The sequence below is a fragment of the Biomphalaria glabrata genome, chromosome 8 (assembly GCF_947242115.1).
Source record: "Biomphalaria glabrata chromosome 8, xgBioGlab47.1, whole genome shotgun sequence".
Taxonomy (NCBI): domain Eukaryota; kingdom Metazoa; phylum Mollusca; class Gastropoda; family Planorbidae; genus Biomphalaria; species Biomphalaria glabrata.
The window spans coordinates 35,963,788-35,983,885 of NC_074718.1; the positions used below are offsets into that span (position 1 = coordinate 35,963,788).

General features: G+C 33.3%; 2 protein-coding genes across 2 annotated transcripts; one reads left to right on the forward strand and one right to left on the reverse strand.

Annotated features, from left to right (window-relative positions):
- Positions 1-1,660: 1,660 nt before the first annotated feature.
- Positions 1,661-14,512, forward strand: LOC106059408 (GH3 domain-containing protein-like). Its single transcript, XM_056037736.1, has 10 exons — positions 1,661-1,831; positions 2,628-2,878; positions 3,621-3,833; positions 3,951-4,096; positions 7,507-7,934; positions 8,687-8,859; positions 9,986-10,113; positions 10,540-10,697; positions 11,629-11,729; positions 12,378-14,512. Exons 1-10 carry the CDS (start codon positions 1,804-1,806, stop codon positions 12,606-12,608), a joined length of 1,857 nt encoding a protein of 618 aa, XP_055893711.1. The 5' UTR covers positions 1,661-1,803; the 3' UTR covers positions 12,609-14,512.
- Positions 14,289-20,091, reverse strand: LOC129927672 (uncharacterized). Its single transcript, XM_056037743.1, has 3 exons — positions 19,934-20,091; positions 15,516-15,715; positions 14,289-14,866 (listed from the first exon to the last, which is right to left on the reverse strand). The coding sequence occupies exons 1-3, from the start codon at positions 19,971-19,973 to the stop codon at positions 14,801-14,803; spliced, it is 306 nt and encodes a 101-aa protein (XP_055893718.1). The 5' UTR covers positions 19,974-20,091; the 3' UTR covers positions 14,289-14,800.
- Between the last annotated feature and the right edge of the window lie 7 nt (positions 20,092-20,098).

Here is a 20,098-nt window from a genome sequence, read left to right on the forward strand (position 1 = left end):
ATAACAAACTAATTTTTATTAAAGTATTAAACTGACAGTGGGGAATCATGGTGTTTGACAAAAGAGACAATAGCTGAGCTGGTTTGGTCATTGTGTTAGACACAACTCACTGTCAGAATCATCATTCAAGATACAGATGTAGGCTAATAAAATTATAAAGAAAGCTGCACGAACAACGTTAAACAGTGCAAAGGTTTATCTTATGATTTTCTGCTAAGAATATAGGCCAGTGTATTCAGACAAAATCATCATGTTTAGGTTATCGTAGTACAGATTTTCATATATTACAAAAATTAAAAAATTAAAAGTTTTTTTTTTTAAATAAGATCTCTCTGATAATTTGAACCCAGCAGCTTTGGCTCCAAAAGCAGGTGTACAACGCATAGATAATACATCCGACAGAAAGCAATCAAATAGATGTTCTTTAAACATAATTTGATCAACATAGGCCTATATTCTATAAGGACGAATCTGCCAATTATTTCTGCACTACACATTCTTCAAAATGTTGAAATTTATATGGATTATTAATAAATTACAAGTGTTCGAAAACACCATTAGTAAAACAAAAGAAAATGTTTTATGCAATAGTTGACCTTTACAATATTAATACTTAAACAATCAATTTAAAATAGATGACATCGTTTTCCAACAGTTATCCACCTCTGATGAATGACCTTTCCGTATATTATTTTCGTAATACAACGACATAGAGAACTTTATAGACGTTTTATAAACAAAATTGTGCATTTTTGTCATAACAATTTTCTATTAATATGAGTAGGCCTATTTAAAATGGCAATACATATATAAAACTATTATAAGATTCTATATTATAAAAGTTATTGGAAAAAAAAACAAATAATATTTTATGCAGGGCTTTTTTTTTTTTTGTGACGGTACGCACCGGTACGGCGTACCCGCACCTTTTTCAATGTGGGGAAAAAAATATTACTTTTCTTGTATTTTAACGTTTATTTTTAATTTATTAGTAGTTAAAAGTTTGGCAATCCATCACTGAGTACCGGCACCTAATCACTGAGAACCGGCGCCTATTTATTTTTTTTTATTTTTTTTTTTTTTACAAAAAAAGCACTGATTTTATGTACCTATTTAAAAGAAAATTTAAAAATTTAACATTGTAGGCCTACATTTCTATTACAAACCAATATTATATTTTATATCTGTTTTATACAAATGGAAGAAATTTAGAATTAGGCCTAGCCTACTATCTACGGGAACACAACTCTACCTCTTAATCATTTCTATAGAAGAATAAAAAAAAAATAAACCTGTAAAATTTGAGAATATTCTTTAAACAACAACATTGGAACGCGATTCGCAATTTTTTTTCTACCGGTATTTGTCATTCCAAAATTTTTGGTTAAAGTAGGAATTATGTCATCTTATCAACGATTAGCTTCATCTAGGTTAAGCCACTATAGATCCATATAGGATGGGCCTATAAAGTTTATAATTTGACAATTTGTTTTTTCACTCTCAAGCTTCAAGTTGTGAGGAGTGGGTGGAGACAATTACACTCTTGACTACCAGTAGATACATTCAAGCACAGTAGACGGTGAAACCTTATATTGAAGGCCAGGATTTTTTATATAAAGGTCAGGGTAGCCATAGACAAGGGAGATCAATCTGCTTTACTTGTAACATTGTCAACATACCTTAATCTTCAATGTAGATCTCTAGATTTCTGTGATTTGTAACTGAGCATGTAAACTCGATCTAGATCTACATCTAGATCTATAGAAATACCAACCACACGAGGTTTAATTTATTAAAACAGAAATGGGTTTCTGGAAAAAAGCTGTATCAGGTACGTAACTCACAGCTACACCCGTGAGTGTGCACACTCAACACTGTCACTGTGATGACTGTGTATGCAGTGACTCTGCGTGAGTAACAGTGACAGTTACTTACTGAGTTCCAGTGAAATCCAGTGCGACTAGCTAAGTTCCATTACTTATGAAGGCCTAAATTCAAAGAATGAAATGGGGGCATTTAAGGCAGTCTCAATAGCCAAGCTTTTTAATGTTAGAAACAAGTTCAATGACTAATTAGGATTATCTGCCTGAAAAACAAATATATAAAAATAAAATGTTTGTTATTAGTGATTGTAGAGGATGCCAAAGCATTCATAGCTAACTGAGTAACTCAGCAAAAGGTCTGGAAGAAGAAAATCTGAGTGATATAAAATATTTCCAGTATTTGGATACCTTGTAAAGAAATTACTTATAAACAAAGTTACTTTTATAAAACTAGATGTTACTGATCCAGCTAAATTTTCTGTTGGGTAAAGGGTAAAGTGCTTGGCTTCCAAGCCAAGGGGCCACTGGTACAAATAACAGTGAAGACTGAAATTTGAATTTTAGGATTTTCAGGGCGATCTCTGAGTACAACCAACTTTAAATGTGTATCTGACATTAGTTAGGAAAAAAGTAGATGTGGTTGGTCAATGTTCTGGCCACATTATACCCTTGTTAACTTTGGGCCACAGAAACAGATGACACATCATCTGTCCCACATATTGCAAGTGGGTACTTTACTTTTTTTTTTTTTTACTTTTCTTTTTAGTTTAATTATAATGCAATTATAATTTATTTTTTTTTCAGGTGTTTCTGCTGCTAGCATTTGTGGAATGGGCTACATAGCTTATGATGTCAAAAGACATAAGGTTTATTCTGATCAGACATTTGCTGAAGCTGCTAAACATTATTTCACTGTTCGCAGTTTGTATGTGATGGGCAAAATAATGGCACGTAAACTAGAAGCAGCAACGAAAGACATCAAAACAGCACAGAAAGAGTTTTTAATGCAACAGCTAAAAGAAAACAAGGACACACAGTTTTTTAAAGATATGCAGGTTGAAAAGCTTAAAAATGAACAAATGTTAGACTCTTATTTTTTTTATTATTGTGGCTTTTTTTTTTTTAGGGTAAAAATAGCATTATTATTTCTAAAAGCTTTTGGTCTTTAAAATCTCAAGCTCCTCTTCTTTAACAGCTGACTTAAATGCTATAGTGTAAGTGTTGGGCTGCACACTGTTTGAATTCAGATTTTGTGTTTTGATATTTTTATATAATATCAATCTTGAAGAACTAATCTCATTATGTTCAGTGTAACAAAATGGCAAGAGTTTTATTGCTATTAGAAAAAATATGCATGTTATCTAGGTCAATGATAATAACCAGTCTTAAAGTTTACATTGTTAACATTTTCATAAACATATTATATGGTATAATTTTACTGGTCCAAACAATATTTTTTAAAATTCAATTCGAATACAGCATTTTTTTTTTTAACATAACACTGTGTACAACAATAACATGCATCTAACATCCATTTGAGGGCTTCTTGGTTGTAAAGAAACACTGCTTTTCATCATCCCCTGCTGTACTGTACTGAAGGAGGTCTGGGATACACCTTGATAATTTTCATCTGTGATAGAAAGTCTGAATTTTATTTCTTTATATTAAAAACATAATAGAGCCAATCAAAAACTGAATTCATTTGACAAAATCTGAGTTGTAAAATTCATGAGGTTTAAGGTTTTTTTATTACCGTTGCTTTAAAAAAACTGAATTTTCTTCTGTTCATCTTTTCAGCTCAACCAAGTACAATCAATAGAGGATTTCCGTCAACTGTTTCCTCTGACTGACTACACCTATTATTCTCGTTACATCAGTCGAATGATGAGTGGGGAAAAAAATGTTCTCTCTTCCCAGCCACCAATCATTTTTGCAGTAACATCAGGAACATCTGGCGACAGCAAAGTGATACCCATGTTGATGAAACAAACCAAGCTGTTCTTTCTAGAGGTGACTTGAAGACATTTCCCATAAATATATTCTATATATATATATTTAACACTTGGCATTATTAGATCTATCACCCAATTGCTTCTAATAACTTGATCCATTACTGCTATCACCCAGGGTATATCAGTTTTGTTCAAGTACATGGTTGATACTTACCCTCAAACCAAACTGTTGAGTAAAGACTTGAAACTTTTTTTTTCACCAAACTGGAGATACACTGTGGATGAAGTTCCTGTCGGTCCCAACTCTGCATCCCCTGACAGGTAGTTTCTTCACTTTGACCCTTGTTACGTTTAAGTAGACTTAGTTATCAAACAACTTTTGAATGTTATAACTGTATAGACGTTACATCTACTCACATGCCATGTATCAAACTGGTCCCTGAAGCTTGATGTACTCCATCTACTCTAATGTACAACTAAAGAAAGTTGAAATTAAAGTATAATTTTGTATTTTATATTCTTAGAGTAAATTGCATTTTTCTTCCTTGTTCTCCACCAATACACATTTTTTTTCCTTTCATTTTTAGCCTATTTACTATTTATCTTGGAGTATCTAATTGATCATTGGTCTGAAAAAGGAAATAAATTTGAAAGCCATATGTTAGGTAATATCTAAATACACAGATATATATTTCTGTATTCTGAAAATGTCAATATTCTACCCCATTGTTCTTATTTTCCATTAATTAAAGCTTGACTTATGTAATTAGATTGTGTTCCTTAAAAAGTTTTCTTTAAACATTTGATAAAAGTGACATATTTTGTCTAATTTGTCTTAAGTTATTATGACTCTGGCTTACATAGGAAGGATACTTATGATAGCCATGATATTGTTACGAATCTCACTATCCAGGCTCTCTGCAAACTGCACCATACACCACCAACTTAAAGAACTTGACAAGTCAGGGCTCCAAAATAACGTAAAGGTTTAATGTCCATAAATAACAGCCAATACTGTACAATTGGCAGCACGTAGAACAGTACAATTAGCTCTGCGATAACACCGTTCCGCCGTATCAAGTCTTGCACTGGCCTCTCCGTCTCGTTCCGGGCTTGCACTGGGTTCAACAGTTCGGGACTGACTTCACACACTTGGGCTCGTTGTGTCGGACTCGATCACAGACCAAGATCAAGACGCCGTTCGTCTCAACTGTACTTGACAGTACTCCGCACTGAACCGTCGTAATGCTCCGTACAGGACCACACCGTTGAACTGTGCTGTAGTCGACCGTGTTCTGAACTCCTGTCGTGAACCCGCTTTCTGAACCGTCTTGACTGCGTCGCCTCCGCTCTTATATAGGGTCCCTACTGGCCTTCTCAAACCGGACAGAACGCCGCTCGACGTTTCTAGGTGGTCAGATGACTACAACTCTCGTGACGCTCCTGAGCTCTTGTTCACGACGGTGATCTTTCCCGAACTGTCCTGTTGACACTCGACTCGGCTGACTACACTCACACCACTACCCCCATCTGTGCCACCACCAAGTTTATAACACTGCCCCCTCCTTAGATCTGTCCGTCCCGGACAGAATCAACATCATGGCATTGGCTGTGAAGTTTCATCGCTGTAGGTGGGGGTCGATCGGTGGCAGTTGGCTTGCCTCTTGAGCTTGATGGAGCCATCCATGTTGCAGTCAGCTTCCTTCTTCTCCTCCAGTTTGCCTTGACCTGGTTGCCCCGCCGTCGTGCTTTCATTGCCATCCACGTGGAATTCAGAAGACGTTTTCTTCTCCTCCAGTTAGCCTTCATCTGGGTGTATCGACGTCGTGATCGCATCGTCATCCATACTGCACTCAGCAAAAGTCGCCTTCTTCTTCTTCTCCGCCAGTTGGTCTGCATGTGGCTGCACTGATATCAAGGTTGCATCGTCATCCATCTTGCATTCAACAAAAGTAGCCTTCTTCTTCTTCGCCAGTTGGTCTTCATGTGACTGCAGTGATGTCGTGGTCGCGTCGCTCTCTTGTCGTTCGGTATTGAGGGCAGTTGTTTGGCACATGGAAAGGTATCGGATGTAAGGGCTGGGGATACCAAGATTGTTGGCAAAAGAGGTGGCTTCATAGGGCTTTGCGAAGAAGGACTGGGATGGGCTTCAAATCCACAGGACAGGGAATTGTGGGACAGGTCATCATCTTCAGCCTTGTCTGGAGGGCATGCTCGTGGGGCAGGTTGGCAATACTCCTCGTGCAATGGTCCCTCGTCTTCGGCTTCAGGCTCCATTCGGCTTTCTTTACCACCATCAGGACCTCTCTCTTTCGTCTCAGTATCGGGCCAATCACTTGTTGGTTTCAGACCTTGTCGATGACTTTCATCTTTCAAATGTCCATCAATGTCAACGTCAGACTGCCTTGGATTCTCTTTACCACCATCAGGACTTTCCTCTCCAGTCTTGGCAGCTGGACCAACGTCTGTTAGGTTCGGACCTGGCTGGTATCTCTCAACTTGCATATGTCTCTCAACGGCTTCGTCAGGTTTCAATGGGTCATCATGATCACCACCAAGGCTCCTCTCTCTGGCTTTAGCATCTGAACGAATGTCTGAGTTGTTGATTCTCTCCTCCACAGCAGGTATGCGTTGGTTTATGGCGGCTATCTTGGTGTTCATGGCATCTATCTTGGAATTGGTGTTTTCCAGCCCCGAGTTCATAGCTGCCATCTGTCCCTGCATAGCTGCCATCTGTTCCTGCATGGTACTGGTGATCTGTTGCTGTATACTACTGGTGAGCTGTTCCAGCAAGTCCGGTTCGACTTCAAAAAGATATGTGTCCGGATCTTCATTTTCTTCCAACATGTCTTCTCGGAGGCGTGCTTGTAAAGTTTCCTTGTTTCCATATGCCTTCAGCCTTCGTCCACGGAGTTCTTCCTTCAGTTCTCTAAATTCAAGTTCGTACAGCAGTTTCAGACGAGCCATAGTAGATCCGATCCAATCCGATTCCGATCCGATCCCACTTCTGACACCAGTTGTTACGAATCTCACTATCCAGGCTCTCTGCAAACTGCACCATACACCACCAACTTAAAGAACTTGACAAGTCAGGGCTCCAAAATAACGTAAAGGTTTAATGTCCATAAATAACAGCCAATACTGTACAATTGGCAGCACGTAGAACAGTACAATTAGCTCTGCGATAACACCGTTCCGCCGTATCAAGTCTTGCACTGGCCTCTCCGTCTCGTTCCGGGCTTGCACTGGGTTCAACAGTTCGGGACTGACTTCACACACTTGGGCTCGTTGTGTCGGACTCGATCACAGACCAAGATCAAGACGCCGTTCGTCTCAACTGTACTTGACAGTACTCCGCACTGAACCGTCGTAATGCTTCGTACAGGACCACACCGTTGAACTGTGCTGTAGTCGACCGTGTTCTGAACTCCTGTCGTGAACCCGCTTTCTGAACCGTCTTGACTGCGTCGCCTCCGCTCTTATATAGGGTCCCTACTGGCCTTCTCGAACCGGACAGAACGCCGCTCGACGTTTCTAGGTGGTCAGATGACTACAACTCTCGTGACGCTCCTGAGCTCTTGTTCACGACGGCGATCTTTCCCGAACTGTCCTCTTGACACTCGACTCGGCTGACTACACTCACACCACTACCCCCATCTGTGCCACCACCAAGTTTATAACAATATGATTCATGATAAATGGAAACATTAAAAGATTTTTTTTTATTATAGGTCACATAATCTTCTTCACATCTACACAACGCCAATGCCAGCATATGATGTCAAGTCAGAACCTGAAGCACTTTATCTGTATCTCCTATTTGCACTTCTAGACCCACATGTAGGAATGATCGAAGCTAATTTTGCTTCAATTGTATATAACGCTTTCTGCACACTGGATGCTCAACTTGTCCAGCTGGCGACGGACATTAAACAAGGTGTAATAAACCATGACCTTAAGATTGACCCAGCTGTTAGAGAGCAGCTTCAAGATTTACTGAAGCCTAACCCTGTCAGGGCAAAGGAACTGTTAGAGGCAGCAGAGAAGGGTAAAGTTGGACTTGCCAGAAGAATATGGCCTGAGCTTCAAGTTGTCCTTGCTGCTGATACCGGAACATTTGACTTGTACGCAGAGAAGTTAAGAAATGAATTTTGTAAAGGTAACACAATGGTGCTGCCAGCTACACTCACCCTTAATCTTCAGAATCAAAGACATTGCTATTATTATTAAAGCTTAGCTTGAAGTAGAATACTTTTGATGGCCACCCTAATTGTTTTAGACATTTGGTGTTTGACTTAACTAAATTAAAATAATTAACTCACATTGTCATTTCTTATAAAAGAATGTTTTTTTTTAATTGGATGTTTGATGCAACAAGATGGATAGAATGATTTGTGACTAACAGTATAACTTAAATTATGTAATTAAACTAGGTTTTACAAACTCTGCAGCCCTTTCAGATCAGTCCCGCTCAACAAATAAGACATTGTTATGCACAAATTCAAATCTAGTTTGCATTCACAACCGTGACCTTGAATTAACGATCATGAGACCATTTATATTTTTTTATTTAAAGGCCTTGGAGAAAAATTAGGATAATCTAGATCCTGTACAGCTTTTGAATAACAAAAACTTTCTTTTTTAATCTGGTTTTAAAAAAATGTTTTTATGTAGCAGTATGTATCTACAATTTTTTTGTAAAAAAAATATCAGGGAAGTGAAGAAATTAACTTTTTTTTTTGTTTTTTTAAGCTATAGATATGACAAAAGTCAGCACCAATTATCTTAATGGAACACTTTTCCTAATTAAACATTAGTTGTCCAACATCTCAGAGTTTTATCATTTCCTTTTGTTAAAAATGATTTTATCATATTAGTAGATTTCAAATTCTTGTTTTTATTTTGCTATAGATGTGCCACTGTATTCTCCTATATATGCTGCATCTGAAGGCTTGCTTGGAATCAATATTTGGCCCAATCAGTTGCCATCTCGTTATCTTCTTCACCCTAGGGCACAGTTTTTTGAATTCATTCCTGAGGATATCATGGATGAAGAGAATCCAGATGCTTTTTTGATGCATGAGGTAGAATACTTTTTCTTTTTTTTTTTCCCTACTATAAGAACACAAAAATTTTTTCAAAATATAACATACTACTTTTTAAAAAAAATATTCTGTAAAAGAAAAATATTGTGTTTTTTTTTTTATGCTCAGGAACAAATATATATAGAATGCATACCACATATTATTATACTGATATAGTGGCAGCTATTAACTAATTAAAGTATTGAAAATGTAGGATTGGTAACGATGGTATGGAAGCCTCTTTTTGAATGGAAAATGACCACATTTCATTTTTTTTGTATTTGTCTTAAAGTATTCGCAAGCTATGGATTTTAAACAAAAAATAAAAATTGTACAGCAGAAAAACATTTAATAATTTTCCTGGTTCATAAGGCATCAAGAATCATTTTAACTAATTAACCATGTGTATTAATCTTTCTCTTTTATGTTAAAATACATTTTATGTAAGGAAAGGGGTTTTAATGCTAAGCTGAATAATATTATAAGCTAAGCTTGTTGTGATGTATTACTCCTCGATTAAAATGTGCAAAGCCAGATGAAAAATAGAAATAGATTTCTGTCTGCCAAATATTGTGAATAAGAATTCAATAAAATGTTAATTTTTTTAATAGTTGTATTATATAGAATATGTTGATTTAGAATTTGCATTTAAGAATATTTACTTTGATCTATTAGTTACTCAGAACTACAATTTTGGGGGGGACTTTTAAATGTGTTTTTATACAGAAATTTAATAAGGAACCAAAACCAGTTATCTTTTCATTCCATTTTTGTCTCCAAAAATACGAATGAATGTAAAATTCAATAAGTTTGCATTTAATTATAATTATTTAAAGATTTATTTTAGGTAAATGATTCTTTTTTAAACCAGCATTTTCTATAGGCCATCATAACGTATCTATCTCACTTTGGCCATCACTGTAACAGTGTAAATATAAAGATCTTCCCCATGTAAGTCCCTATAAAAGAAAAAATAAAAGCCTCTTTTTGTCACTGTTTTCATTAATAGCAATCAATGATGTCAACATCACTGATGTCTTTAAGAACTTCATCTTCCTTTTGATGCATGGCATTAAATAGTTTGCATTGTCGTGTCTTTAATTTTGTTACTGTATTGATTGTTCAGGTAAAAGATGGCATGACCTATGAGTTGGTCATCACAAACCCCAGCTGTTTGTATCGCTACAGGTTTGGGGATGTTGTTAAAGTGGTTGGATTTCATAATCAATGTCCAATTATAGAATTCAAATATAGGTGAGTGTAAGGATGACATTCATTTAATTAACTGAGTGTGTGTGCACTTTGTCTCTGTTAGCAAGTTATGCTTTGTAACTAGTTATAATGAAAAGCTGTAAAGGTAAAAGAAAAAAAAAAAGCTACTAATTAGTATTGGTGTCAGATATATGTTTTATACTATTCTCTGAGTGATTTTGAACTTTGCACAATTATTCTTTGTTCTAGACAATACGTAATTCAATCAAAAAATGTAAAACCAATTAGTTAATTAATTAGGAGTAATAATTAATTTTGTTTTATATAGAAAAATGGGGATAAATCTTGCAGTATTGTGAAATGTGGCAGTAATTGTGCTCTTCTTTCCCTTACATAAGCCTTGTTTTTTTGTTTTTTATTTTTTAATAATTTGCTGTTTTTTTTTTTTTGTTTTTTTTTTCAATTTAGGAAAGGTCAGTTTTTAAATATCAGAGGAGAGAAAGTCTCTGAACAATTGTTCTATGATGTGTTGAAGTCCAGTGTGTCCAAAATGTGGTCCAACTGTACCTTAGCAGACTATTGTTGTATAGAAAGTGTAGTACTGGATGGCATAGACATTCATCAAGGTGAGGGACTGTAACAAAAAAAGTGTTTTAAAAAAAAATGTAAAAAAAAAAACAAAACTTGTTAGTAAAATGCAATAAAAAGTGAATAATAATAATAATCTTTTCTATCCTTTACAACTTTGCATACATTGTATATTTAGCTAGGTACTCCAAGGCTTTGTTGTGTGCATAATGTGGTAAAAAAAAAAGTAAAGTTCCCTTTTCAGACCTTGTGATCTATAGGGCAGATGATGTAAAGGTCATCTGACTCTGTGGCCTACAGTTAACGAGGGTGTCATGTGGCCAGCACAACGACCAACCGCCTTTACTTTTCCCCAACTAATGTCAGGTACCCATTAGAGCTGGGTGGACTCAGAGGCGCCCAAAGATTCAGTAATTAAAAATCCCAGTCTTCTCCAGGATTTGAACCCCGGACCCTGGTTTGGAAGTCAAGCGCTTTACCACTCAGCCACCGCGCCTCCATGCATAATGTGGAACTCTGAAAATTAAATTGTCTTTAAAATGTTTAATTTGGGCTTCCTTTATAGTCATCATTATCTCAAAGTGCCCTTTGAAACAGCAAGCATCAATAAGTAAACACCATATCATTCTGTCCTACTTTCTCTCTTCTTCCATGTTTCCTTTGCCTCCTTTCTCCTACTCAGTGGTGCACAGCAGCCTTGACCATTACATCACCTTTCATTCATTGCTTCTTTAACTGTTTCTAAATCTTCTTTTGTGTGATCTTTTGGGTTTACTGGGCTAAGTTGTTAAAGGAGATTATTTTGACTTGGAATAAACAATACTTCCCAGAAACCTCAAGTGAAATGTTTAAATATAAAACCACAAACTTGCTTCTCTGGCCTTATTGGAAATGTCCATTTAGGAAAATAGTTATTCCTCATTAAACATGATATCTATATAAACTAGTAAATACTTTTTTATTTTGAAGACTTCAAAAGTAAGCAGCCTTGTTATCATGTGTTTGTGGAGTTAGAAAAGGAAGATGGCAGTGGAGATCAAATGTTAACATCAAACTATCAGAATACTCTGGTAAGTAATGATTGACATTATTCAAGCATTAACTAAAACAGGTGGGGCATCAAAGTAGTATGCAAACTATAAAACTATGTAGAACATTTTTAAAATTGAACTTCTAGAAATTTTACTACGGATGTTACATTGAACATCTGTATATCTTTATATACTTTGAATCACATAGTATTTAGATTGTAAGCTTGTGAATGTTCGAATCCATTGCACCTTTATATTTGTAATTTTGTTTATGTATATTTTAGGTTTTCGATATATTTTAAATATTACTGGCACTCACAATGTCTTTTTTCTTTACTTTTTCAAGGAGAAATATTTGCCATCTATCAAGGGATATAATTTTCACTCTGTCAGTCAAAATAAACCACAGCAGAAAATTTTTAATATAAATAATTTTAGAAACTAGGAATAAAATTTGAATTGTCTTTTTCTAGGATATTTTTTTTTTATTTTTCTCTTAAAATCAGAATGTACATCAGTGTATATTGGTTTAATCTGTGACATTTTCACTAAGATAAATGTAACGTAGCAATAACAAAATTTGAACAGCTGAGTATTTCTTTGTTTTCTAAATGATGATTTGAATAAAAAATTATTGACAAAATATTTTAAAATGAAATGTAAAATGTTTATTTTTCTCTTTCACAGCTTGATGATGCACTGAAAACACATTCATATCCATATTGCTCATTTCGACAAAAAGGCAGCATTGGCCTAATTCAAGTGCATTTAGTTCCCAAAGGTTCCTTCCAATCTTTACGCCTATACATGCTAGAAAAGCCTACAGCGACATCCAACCAGTACAAAATACCTAGAGTTTTACGGAATCCAGGAGCTGTTAAATTTATGCTTGATAAGGCTGTTAGCTTTAAAAAATAATTTTGTTGAGATATATAGTGATGTTATAACATAAAATAAACTGAAAGACTTGGTTTTCAGACCTTAGATATTATGTCCCATGTAAGATGGGAAAATTTAATAAGCTGTCTTCCCATTGTGTGAGACTGGAATTTGTGACTCGAAAGTTTAATAGACATGAATATGATGCACACCTTCAACAGTAATAGGTGCTTCAATAGTATACAATCAAATACATAGGTGATGCACATGTAAAAATAACTGAATATTCAATTTGGAAATGTGTACATACTTGATACAAACCAACATGTTCCACATGCTATTTTCCCTGTTTACATTCCCAGAATTTCTTGAAATTTTGACTTGATAATCAAAATTTGTGTGTGTCTTTAATAAGATGAACTTTCTAAAACATTCAAGAACCTGAGGGTGTTAGTCATAAGCCAATCAGAATTTGGCAAAGCTGGAAATTATATTTGTACTTTTTAGTTAGAAGTTGAACTTTATGACCTTTCATAATAAATGTTAAAAAAATGTAAGCTTTTTTTTTTTCATAACTTTTTTAATGCAGACATTTTTAGAGCTAATTTTTTTATTTTTTAACATAAAAATGGATTTTTTTTTTCTGAACCTGTACTTATTTAATTGTTGTTGACTTGATTATTGTCATTTTAGTTTAACCTTTATATTAATTATAGAAATAGCACTCTTCATGTACATAATTATATATGAAAGCATTTAATATATCCTATGGTAACCTACAACAAATAGTAAGGAGAGGATAATTTGGTTTGTATGTGTGTGCTTAAATGTATTAAAAGAGGTGTGGAAAATTAAGAATGTTTTGCTCAAAAATTATTTTATGGAAAAAAAAAAAAAAAATGATTTCCAGGTTTTTTGTTATTAAGGCCTCATTCTGTTGCGAAATGACTATGAATTATCTCATGAAGATGAGATCAATGCCTGGGCATTAACACTTCAAAGTTTTACAACACTAAATTTGGGCAAGTTATATTCTAATTTTTTTCCTTTATTATAATGGATCTCTTACTAATATGCTGAATATACATGAAAACAACAATATATAGTTTGACCAAAAGCCCTACTTCTTCAAAAGTCAAACCATATGTTCAATACCAACTTTTAACCAAGTAAGGATGACTGGCAAGGAAAAGAACCTGGTATTATTATGAAATAAGAGTGGAATTTAGATTATTTTGAACTTGCATACAACAAATTTAATTTAAATTCACCTAATTGTTGTTGTTTTTTACGCTTGTCCTTGCTGAAAAAAAAAAATTGGTTAATTCTAATAAGAGTTATGCAATAATTCCACATCACAGATGTTTAAATCATGATTAACACTAATGGCGTATTCTGTGCGGGTATGCCTAGGGAATGAAAAAGTGTCTGAATATTCTCTGAGTCACACAATGGCTTGTCATTTTTTTTTTAAATGTTAAATTCTTTAAAAAAAAAAATATCTCTCTTAAAATCAAAAGTAAATGACATATACAACCTCAAATTAAGCTCAGATGACAATAATATTGTGCATAGTTTCTTTGATTTCTGTCTGCATTATATATTATTATTGTTTATAGTTAGTCCTATGGTTGATGTAAAGCAAAGATACATTTTTTCCAAAAAGCAACAACATAATTGTAAAAAACCTTACAGAATAAAGTATATAAGACAAAAACCTTTCCATTAAAAAAATTTATTCAACTTAATCATTCAAACAATTGTCAAATTTAACTGCCAACTTTAAATACAGCTACCATTAGGTAAGACTTGTCTACTAAAAATGATACTAGTGTTAACATTGAAAACAAGGCCCTCTCACTGTTACATGATCTTGACTTTCTTGCATATTCTTCAATAAAGATCCTGACTTGATCACCACATAATACTACAAAAACAATCACTCTAGTTTCATTCAAACTTTTATTGGAATTGCTGCATAATAAATAACACCAATAAAAGACCAAAAAAAAATGAATTCTGTAAATTACAAATCACAGTGATACATAGGTCACATCCTAGACAATTGACCTATTGTATGCTAAGCAACCTCCTGGAATAGCACAAGCTGCACTTCTAGACTCGATAGATTGAATGTAACAAAATAAAAACATCATCCTACTATAAATAAAAGCTGATTGAAGTCTTGAGATATGGCCAAGTTCAAATGGAAACAACAAGTCTGATATCAGTTACTGTTTTTTGCAGTTGTACGTTGGGGGTGCTGAATGGAGGTAAAGAAAATTGTTCTTCCATAGCTGAAATGAAAAATAAATCAACAGCTGAATAATATCACTTGCATGAAAAATTTAATTAAATGATTGTCCATGTTCAATTTAATATTAAAAGTAGCAAACAGTCATAACAAACATTTCACTAAGAGCAAAATGGTTAATACAAAAACTTTAACATTATATGCCCCCAAAAACTTTTTATTCAGAAAAAAAAATTATTTTCAGAAATGGTAACTTCTAAAGCTTAAAAACTTGAGTAAAGTCATCCCAATTTGGTTTTAAAAAGCAAAAATGTTTTTAGGCTTAAAAATTTATTCTGCAACAATCACCTGCATTAACATTATGTAGAAATATCAATAAAACAACAACGTGCAGTAAAAGAAATAACCCAATAAAATTTTATGATCGAAATGCAGTGCTTAAGAAAGAAAGACACCATTCTATAAACAACCAAGACTCCACCAAGTTACCGGTACTAAACATTATGCAGAATAATACATTTTAAACAATTCTTTAAAATATTTCTCATTGATGTGTTCTGAATTCAACTTTTATTAAAGAAATGGTCACTTTTATCAATCCATGAGTTCTGGAAAAATTTTTTTACATAGGCCTATCTACACTTAATTATAAGAGCAACTGTCAATATAGATTCTATAGGGAAAATACTTACAAATCCGAAAGTACCAAGGAAAGCAAAAATTGAAGCTATGAGCAATACATTTCTTTTAGAATTCTTGGCATCATAAGCTTTTTTCCAGGACCCTTCAGGGACTGGCAAAAAGTTCATGTGACTTTTCTGTTCATGAGCTATTTGGCTCAGGGTCTTCCAGTGGGCAGGTACACCATGACTTGAACGACGTAGTTGCAATTCTATGTGAATAAAAAGTGTCAAGTCTAGTCGATGTGTGCACAAGTTAAACAAATGAATGAATGGAAGCATAAATACATTAAATACAAGTTTTTGTTTTTTCCTAGCATTTATTTTCATGATGCTGTCTACAATATTGTCTGCATTATGCAACAATATCATCTCAAACTTTTAGAATACATTTCCAAATGCAATTCTTCTCGACGTTTTGTTTTTGTCAGAATGATCTAAGTCTTCCTGTGAACATTGTTTTGTTAATTACTTTTGGCGTAACAAAACAAAAGTATTGACCTGTGTTAACCTCTTTTGACATTAACTCATTTTACTATAAGTAAAAAGTATGAGAAAAAGTATGTTAAGTAGCCAGGTGGATAAAATTCTGACTGAAGCTCAAAAAGCAAGAAAACAATTGGTGGCAGGACTAGACCCGCTTGGAGTTTGCTAGCTGAAGTGGTAACCTGCTCTATTACTTCTCCAGAAACAATATTTTCTAGTATCGGTATATAAAACATTAGAGCTATCTACAAAACTTTATACTCTTTCTGAGACATTAAGGACTTGCTTTAATAAAGTTTAATTTTAATACTTTAATTATAATAAACATTTATTATGACGTTATGCAAATAATATTGTAAATATATTATTAATATATTGTAGATTTTTATACCTGAACACCAACTTTTGAGAACCAAGTCAAATTTTTATTTTATTTTTTTATGACCGAAAAAACTGAAAGCAGATTCTTCTTCTTCAACTAATGGACAATAAAAATAGCTGTGTTCCTATGTATTACTACTCATAGTCAAGATTTTGTTTTAAAATAAATTGGGTCACTTCGTTCCCCTAGGCTGAACGCAGTTTTTGTGCTTTCCCTTTCATTGGACACTGATCACCGTCGCTGAACACCACTATGTAATTGCTGAGAAATTATATTTTGTATCTTTTAAAACTATTTATAGTTTATTTATTTATATATATTCTATTTGTAGAAACAAATAACTCTATATAGATTATAGATCTATAAATTAATTGTTATAATTTAATAAACATGACATTTTCAAGTATAAATGTTCTCTCTCTTTTTTAATTTCCATCCATGGAACATCTTGTTTTCATAATTTGGATTTTTTTTTTTTTGCACTTTACCCCGCCCCCCTAAAGATGCTTATAATAGGTTGTGACACTACACCCTTAGTGTATACCTCACTCTCCTCACCACCAGCTCACTTGGCGTGATGACCTGCAGTAGAAATGATTCCTGGCTTCAAATTAGAACTTATATAGAAGCCTGCACTTTTTTTCCTTCATTCATAAATTATATATTCTAGATACCTCGATCTAGGTCATGTTTAATCATTGAACATATAATAGATTTATTAATCCCAATAAAATTTCTTATTACGATTTTAGCCATGTCCAAGGAAGAAGAGTTAAATTCATTATTATTTGTTGGACACCGCCTTTTTTAATTTTCTTTAAAAGCTAACAGTATAAATGTGATTGGAATGTCTTTCTAAAGATGAATGGAAGCTTATTTTGATATGTCCATCAGTGTATGATTTAACAGGCTTATAATCTAGCCCTCATCCCTTATATGGGTGAGTTGCTGGGGGAGGTTAAAACAATAGCTTTACATTTATGGTTAACAAGATTCAAAAACTGCAAACAAAAATACCGGAACTTATCTAAAATTGGACATGTGTGTCATGTGGAGTCTCGAAACATCGATTTTTGCTCCAAACATAAAACAAATGAATTACAAACAAAAAAGTGATACGTTCAGCGAAGGAGAATTTGATGGGGTGTCCCAAATATAAGAGCTTACTCTATAGACTAATACAAAGTAATAGAGATCTAAAAGAAACTTGAAAATCTATATATATTGTATATGTAGGTACTTCGATAAACTGACCTAGATCCATTTTTTTTTTCCTCCCAAAAAATGGCTGAAAAGTGTGTCAGCACATTTTACCCTTTTTTTAGGGGTGGTCATTTCCATCAAAGTTTTAGCATATTGTATTTGATTTGAGGACTAATTATGATTACTTTTTGTAAACATAAGATATCAGAGATCATTTTTATTTGATTTTGAAGCCAATCTGTTAAATTTTTCTTAACAAAAGTTTATGTGAAAGTTGACATTTTTACAACTTTTTTCCTATAAAAGTTACAACAATGCTGTTTGCTACAATAATTTATCATATTATGAAATGTGTATATTTCAAATTTCATTAAATTCTCTTGGCGCACTTTAAAGATATTTGATATTAAAATTAACAAAGACAAAGAAGGGTAAAATATTCTTTTTTAAATAAAATAAAAGTGTTTATGGTTACAACAATCTCACTAATTCTATTGAATTTAGCATGTTAATATATATATATGTGCTAAGTTTGAACTTTGTAGCTTGGCGCACTCTTTAGATATTAATTTTCAAAGTTGATGGTAAAAATCTATTTTTAGTAACAACCAACACTGTGATTTACTGGAAATGGTCAATTTCTGTCTATCACGAGCTATTTTTAGAAGCACACATGAGGAATTTTTCATTTAGATTAACTTTTATAGTGTTTGAATGCTAGATTATGGAGAGGGAATGTGTCTTTATTATAATGAATTTGTAATCTGCAAATTTTAAAGTAAAAGTTTAATTACTTTAAAAAATAATATTAAATATTAAAATTTTTTTTTCATATTTTTAGCTCAGCGAACTAATAATTAATTTTTTTTTCTGTGTGTTGTTTTTTTCTATTAGTATACATGTAAATTAATAGTTAATAAATGAGTACATTATATTTTTAAAATGATGAGCTATTATTGCACAAAAATTCAAGTAAAAAATCTTTTAATAACTTCTAAAAAAATCGCAAGGTTTCTTTTTAATTTTATTGTCAGAAGCAAGAAATTTTTCATTTACAATCTAATTTTTAAAGCATTTAAATTAAGGCATTTTAAAATGATTAATTGCCAGTGCTCTACAAAAAGGTTAAAACTGTTTTTTTATGAAGTTTATGAAACTTAGTCATTAAATTTTAGGAAATATTTTTCTGCGCAGTGCTATTTTCATTTATAATTTATAAGAATTATCTATCTGATGCATATAAATAGCTATTTAAATACAGTAGAATTATAATTAAACAAAATAAAACACAATACAGATCTCTGATTTGTTTTATTTGTGATTTTGGGCTCATATGATGACAAAATCACATATATTTTTATTTTCTGTCGAAGGCTTTTTTATATATATTAATTAACTTTTTTCAAAGATTTTATTGCTTGGTCTTATTTTTTTAATTTATTTTAACAGAATACTGGTTAATGTAAAAGAGTGTGAAGTTTCAACCCCATATCTTTAAGACTTTTTATAATACAGTTAATTTAAGTTCAACTGTCAGTTGTTTCGGTCACAGATTTTTTTTTTATTTACAAAGGCTAAAGAAGGCTCATTTTTGGCCACTAAAAATTTAATAACTTCCCTCACAATTAACTCAGCAATATAAAATTGGTATCATTGGAAAGCATTTCTCAAGCTCTATCTAACTAAATAGGTTCCATTGCATTGTGATCATTTTGAAATTTTTATCGAAGTACCTAGTATATGTTCATTTAAAAAGGCTTAAAACTTACTCTGGGAGCTCACACTAAAAACACACTGTCTACAGTTATGCTCTGTATATAATATATAGTAAGCCTATATCTATATTCTATATACTGGCACTCTTGTATTTTTAAATTATAAAAAGAATGATACAGCAAACCCCTGGCTCTGACTCTCTACTACTCTACTGGCTAAACTAAAGGCATAAATAAAGTAAAAAAAGAGGGGGGGGGGATTTTTTAATTTTCAGTTTTGTTTGGGAAGCCACTACCGCCACTGGTAAGTGACTGGTCCTGGTAAACATATTTTATTTGTTTTCTTGTTTGGGATGTTCCTTCAAATCTGATGATTATTAAACCTAGACTAGACTCTACAGTCTACATACTTAGAACCTCAACTATACTAGCCCAAGCCCAAACCTCGCGCAGGCGTAGGACGTCGTCGTCGTTCAAGTCGTTGGGCAGGATTAGATGAATAAAACACTCAACACTGTCAACAAGTTACACGGGTCAGTCGAACGAGTCCAGGGAGCATACCGCACAACCAGAAACACTTCCTTAACATAGATCTAAATCAAAACCGATTTAACAAAATAAAAGTTAAAAAAAAAAGCGCTTACCGGCAGCAACTCTTAACAGGGGAACTATTTTGTTCAACATCCTTTTGTTTATTCTTCGAACGTGAGTGTCCTCCTGTTTACTGACCTCCAAAGTAAAGGAAATAATATCTAAAAATCTGTAACTACTAATGAAACGAATGAATACGTAAAAATATTCAATACTAA

Excerpts from the sequence above, each read along its gene's own strand:
- LOC106059408 (XM_056037736.1), top strand. The coding sequence starts at position 1,804 with ATGGGTTTCTGGAAAAAAGCTGTATCAG. Across the intron at positions 3,834-3,950 it reads CCAAGCTGTTCTTTCTAGAG|GGTATATCAGTTTTGTTCAA; the intron begins GTGACTTGAAGA and ends GCTATCACCCAG. Across the intron at positions 10,114-10,539 it reads ATTATAGAATTCAAATATAG|GAAAGGTCAGTTTTTAAATA; the intron begins GTGAGTGTAAGG and ends TTTTCAATTTAG.
- LOC129927672 (XM_056037743.1), bottom strand. The coding sequence starts at position 19,973 with ATGTTGAACAAAATAGTTCCCCTGTTAAGAGTTGCTGCCG. Across the intron at positions 15,716-19,933 it reads CCTGTTAAGAGTTGCTGCCG|AATTGCAACTACGTCGTTCA; the intron begins GTAAGCGCTTTT and ends TTATTCACATAG. Across the intron at positions 14,867-15,515 it reads TCCTTGGTACTTTCGGATTT|CTATGGAAGAACAATTTTCT; the intron begins GTAAGTATTTTC and ends TTTTCATTTCAG.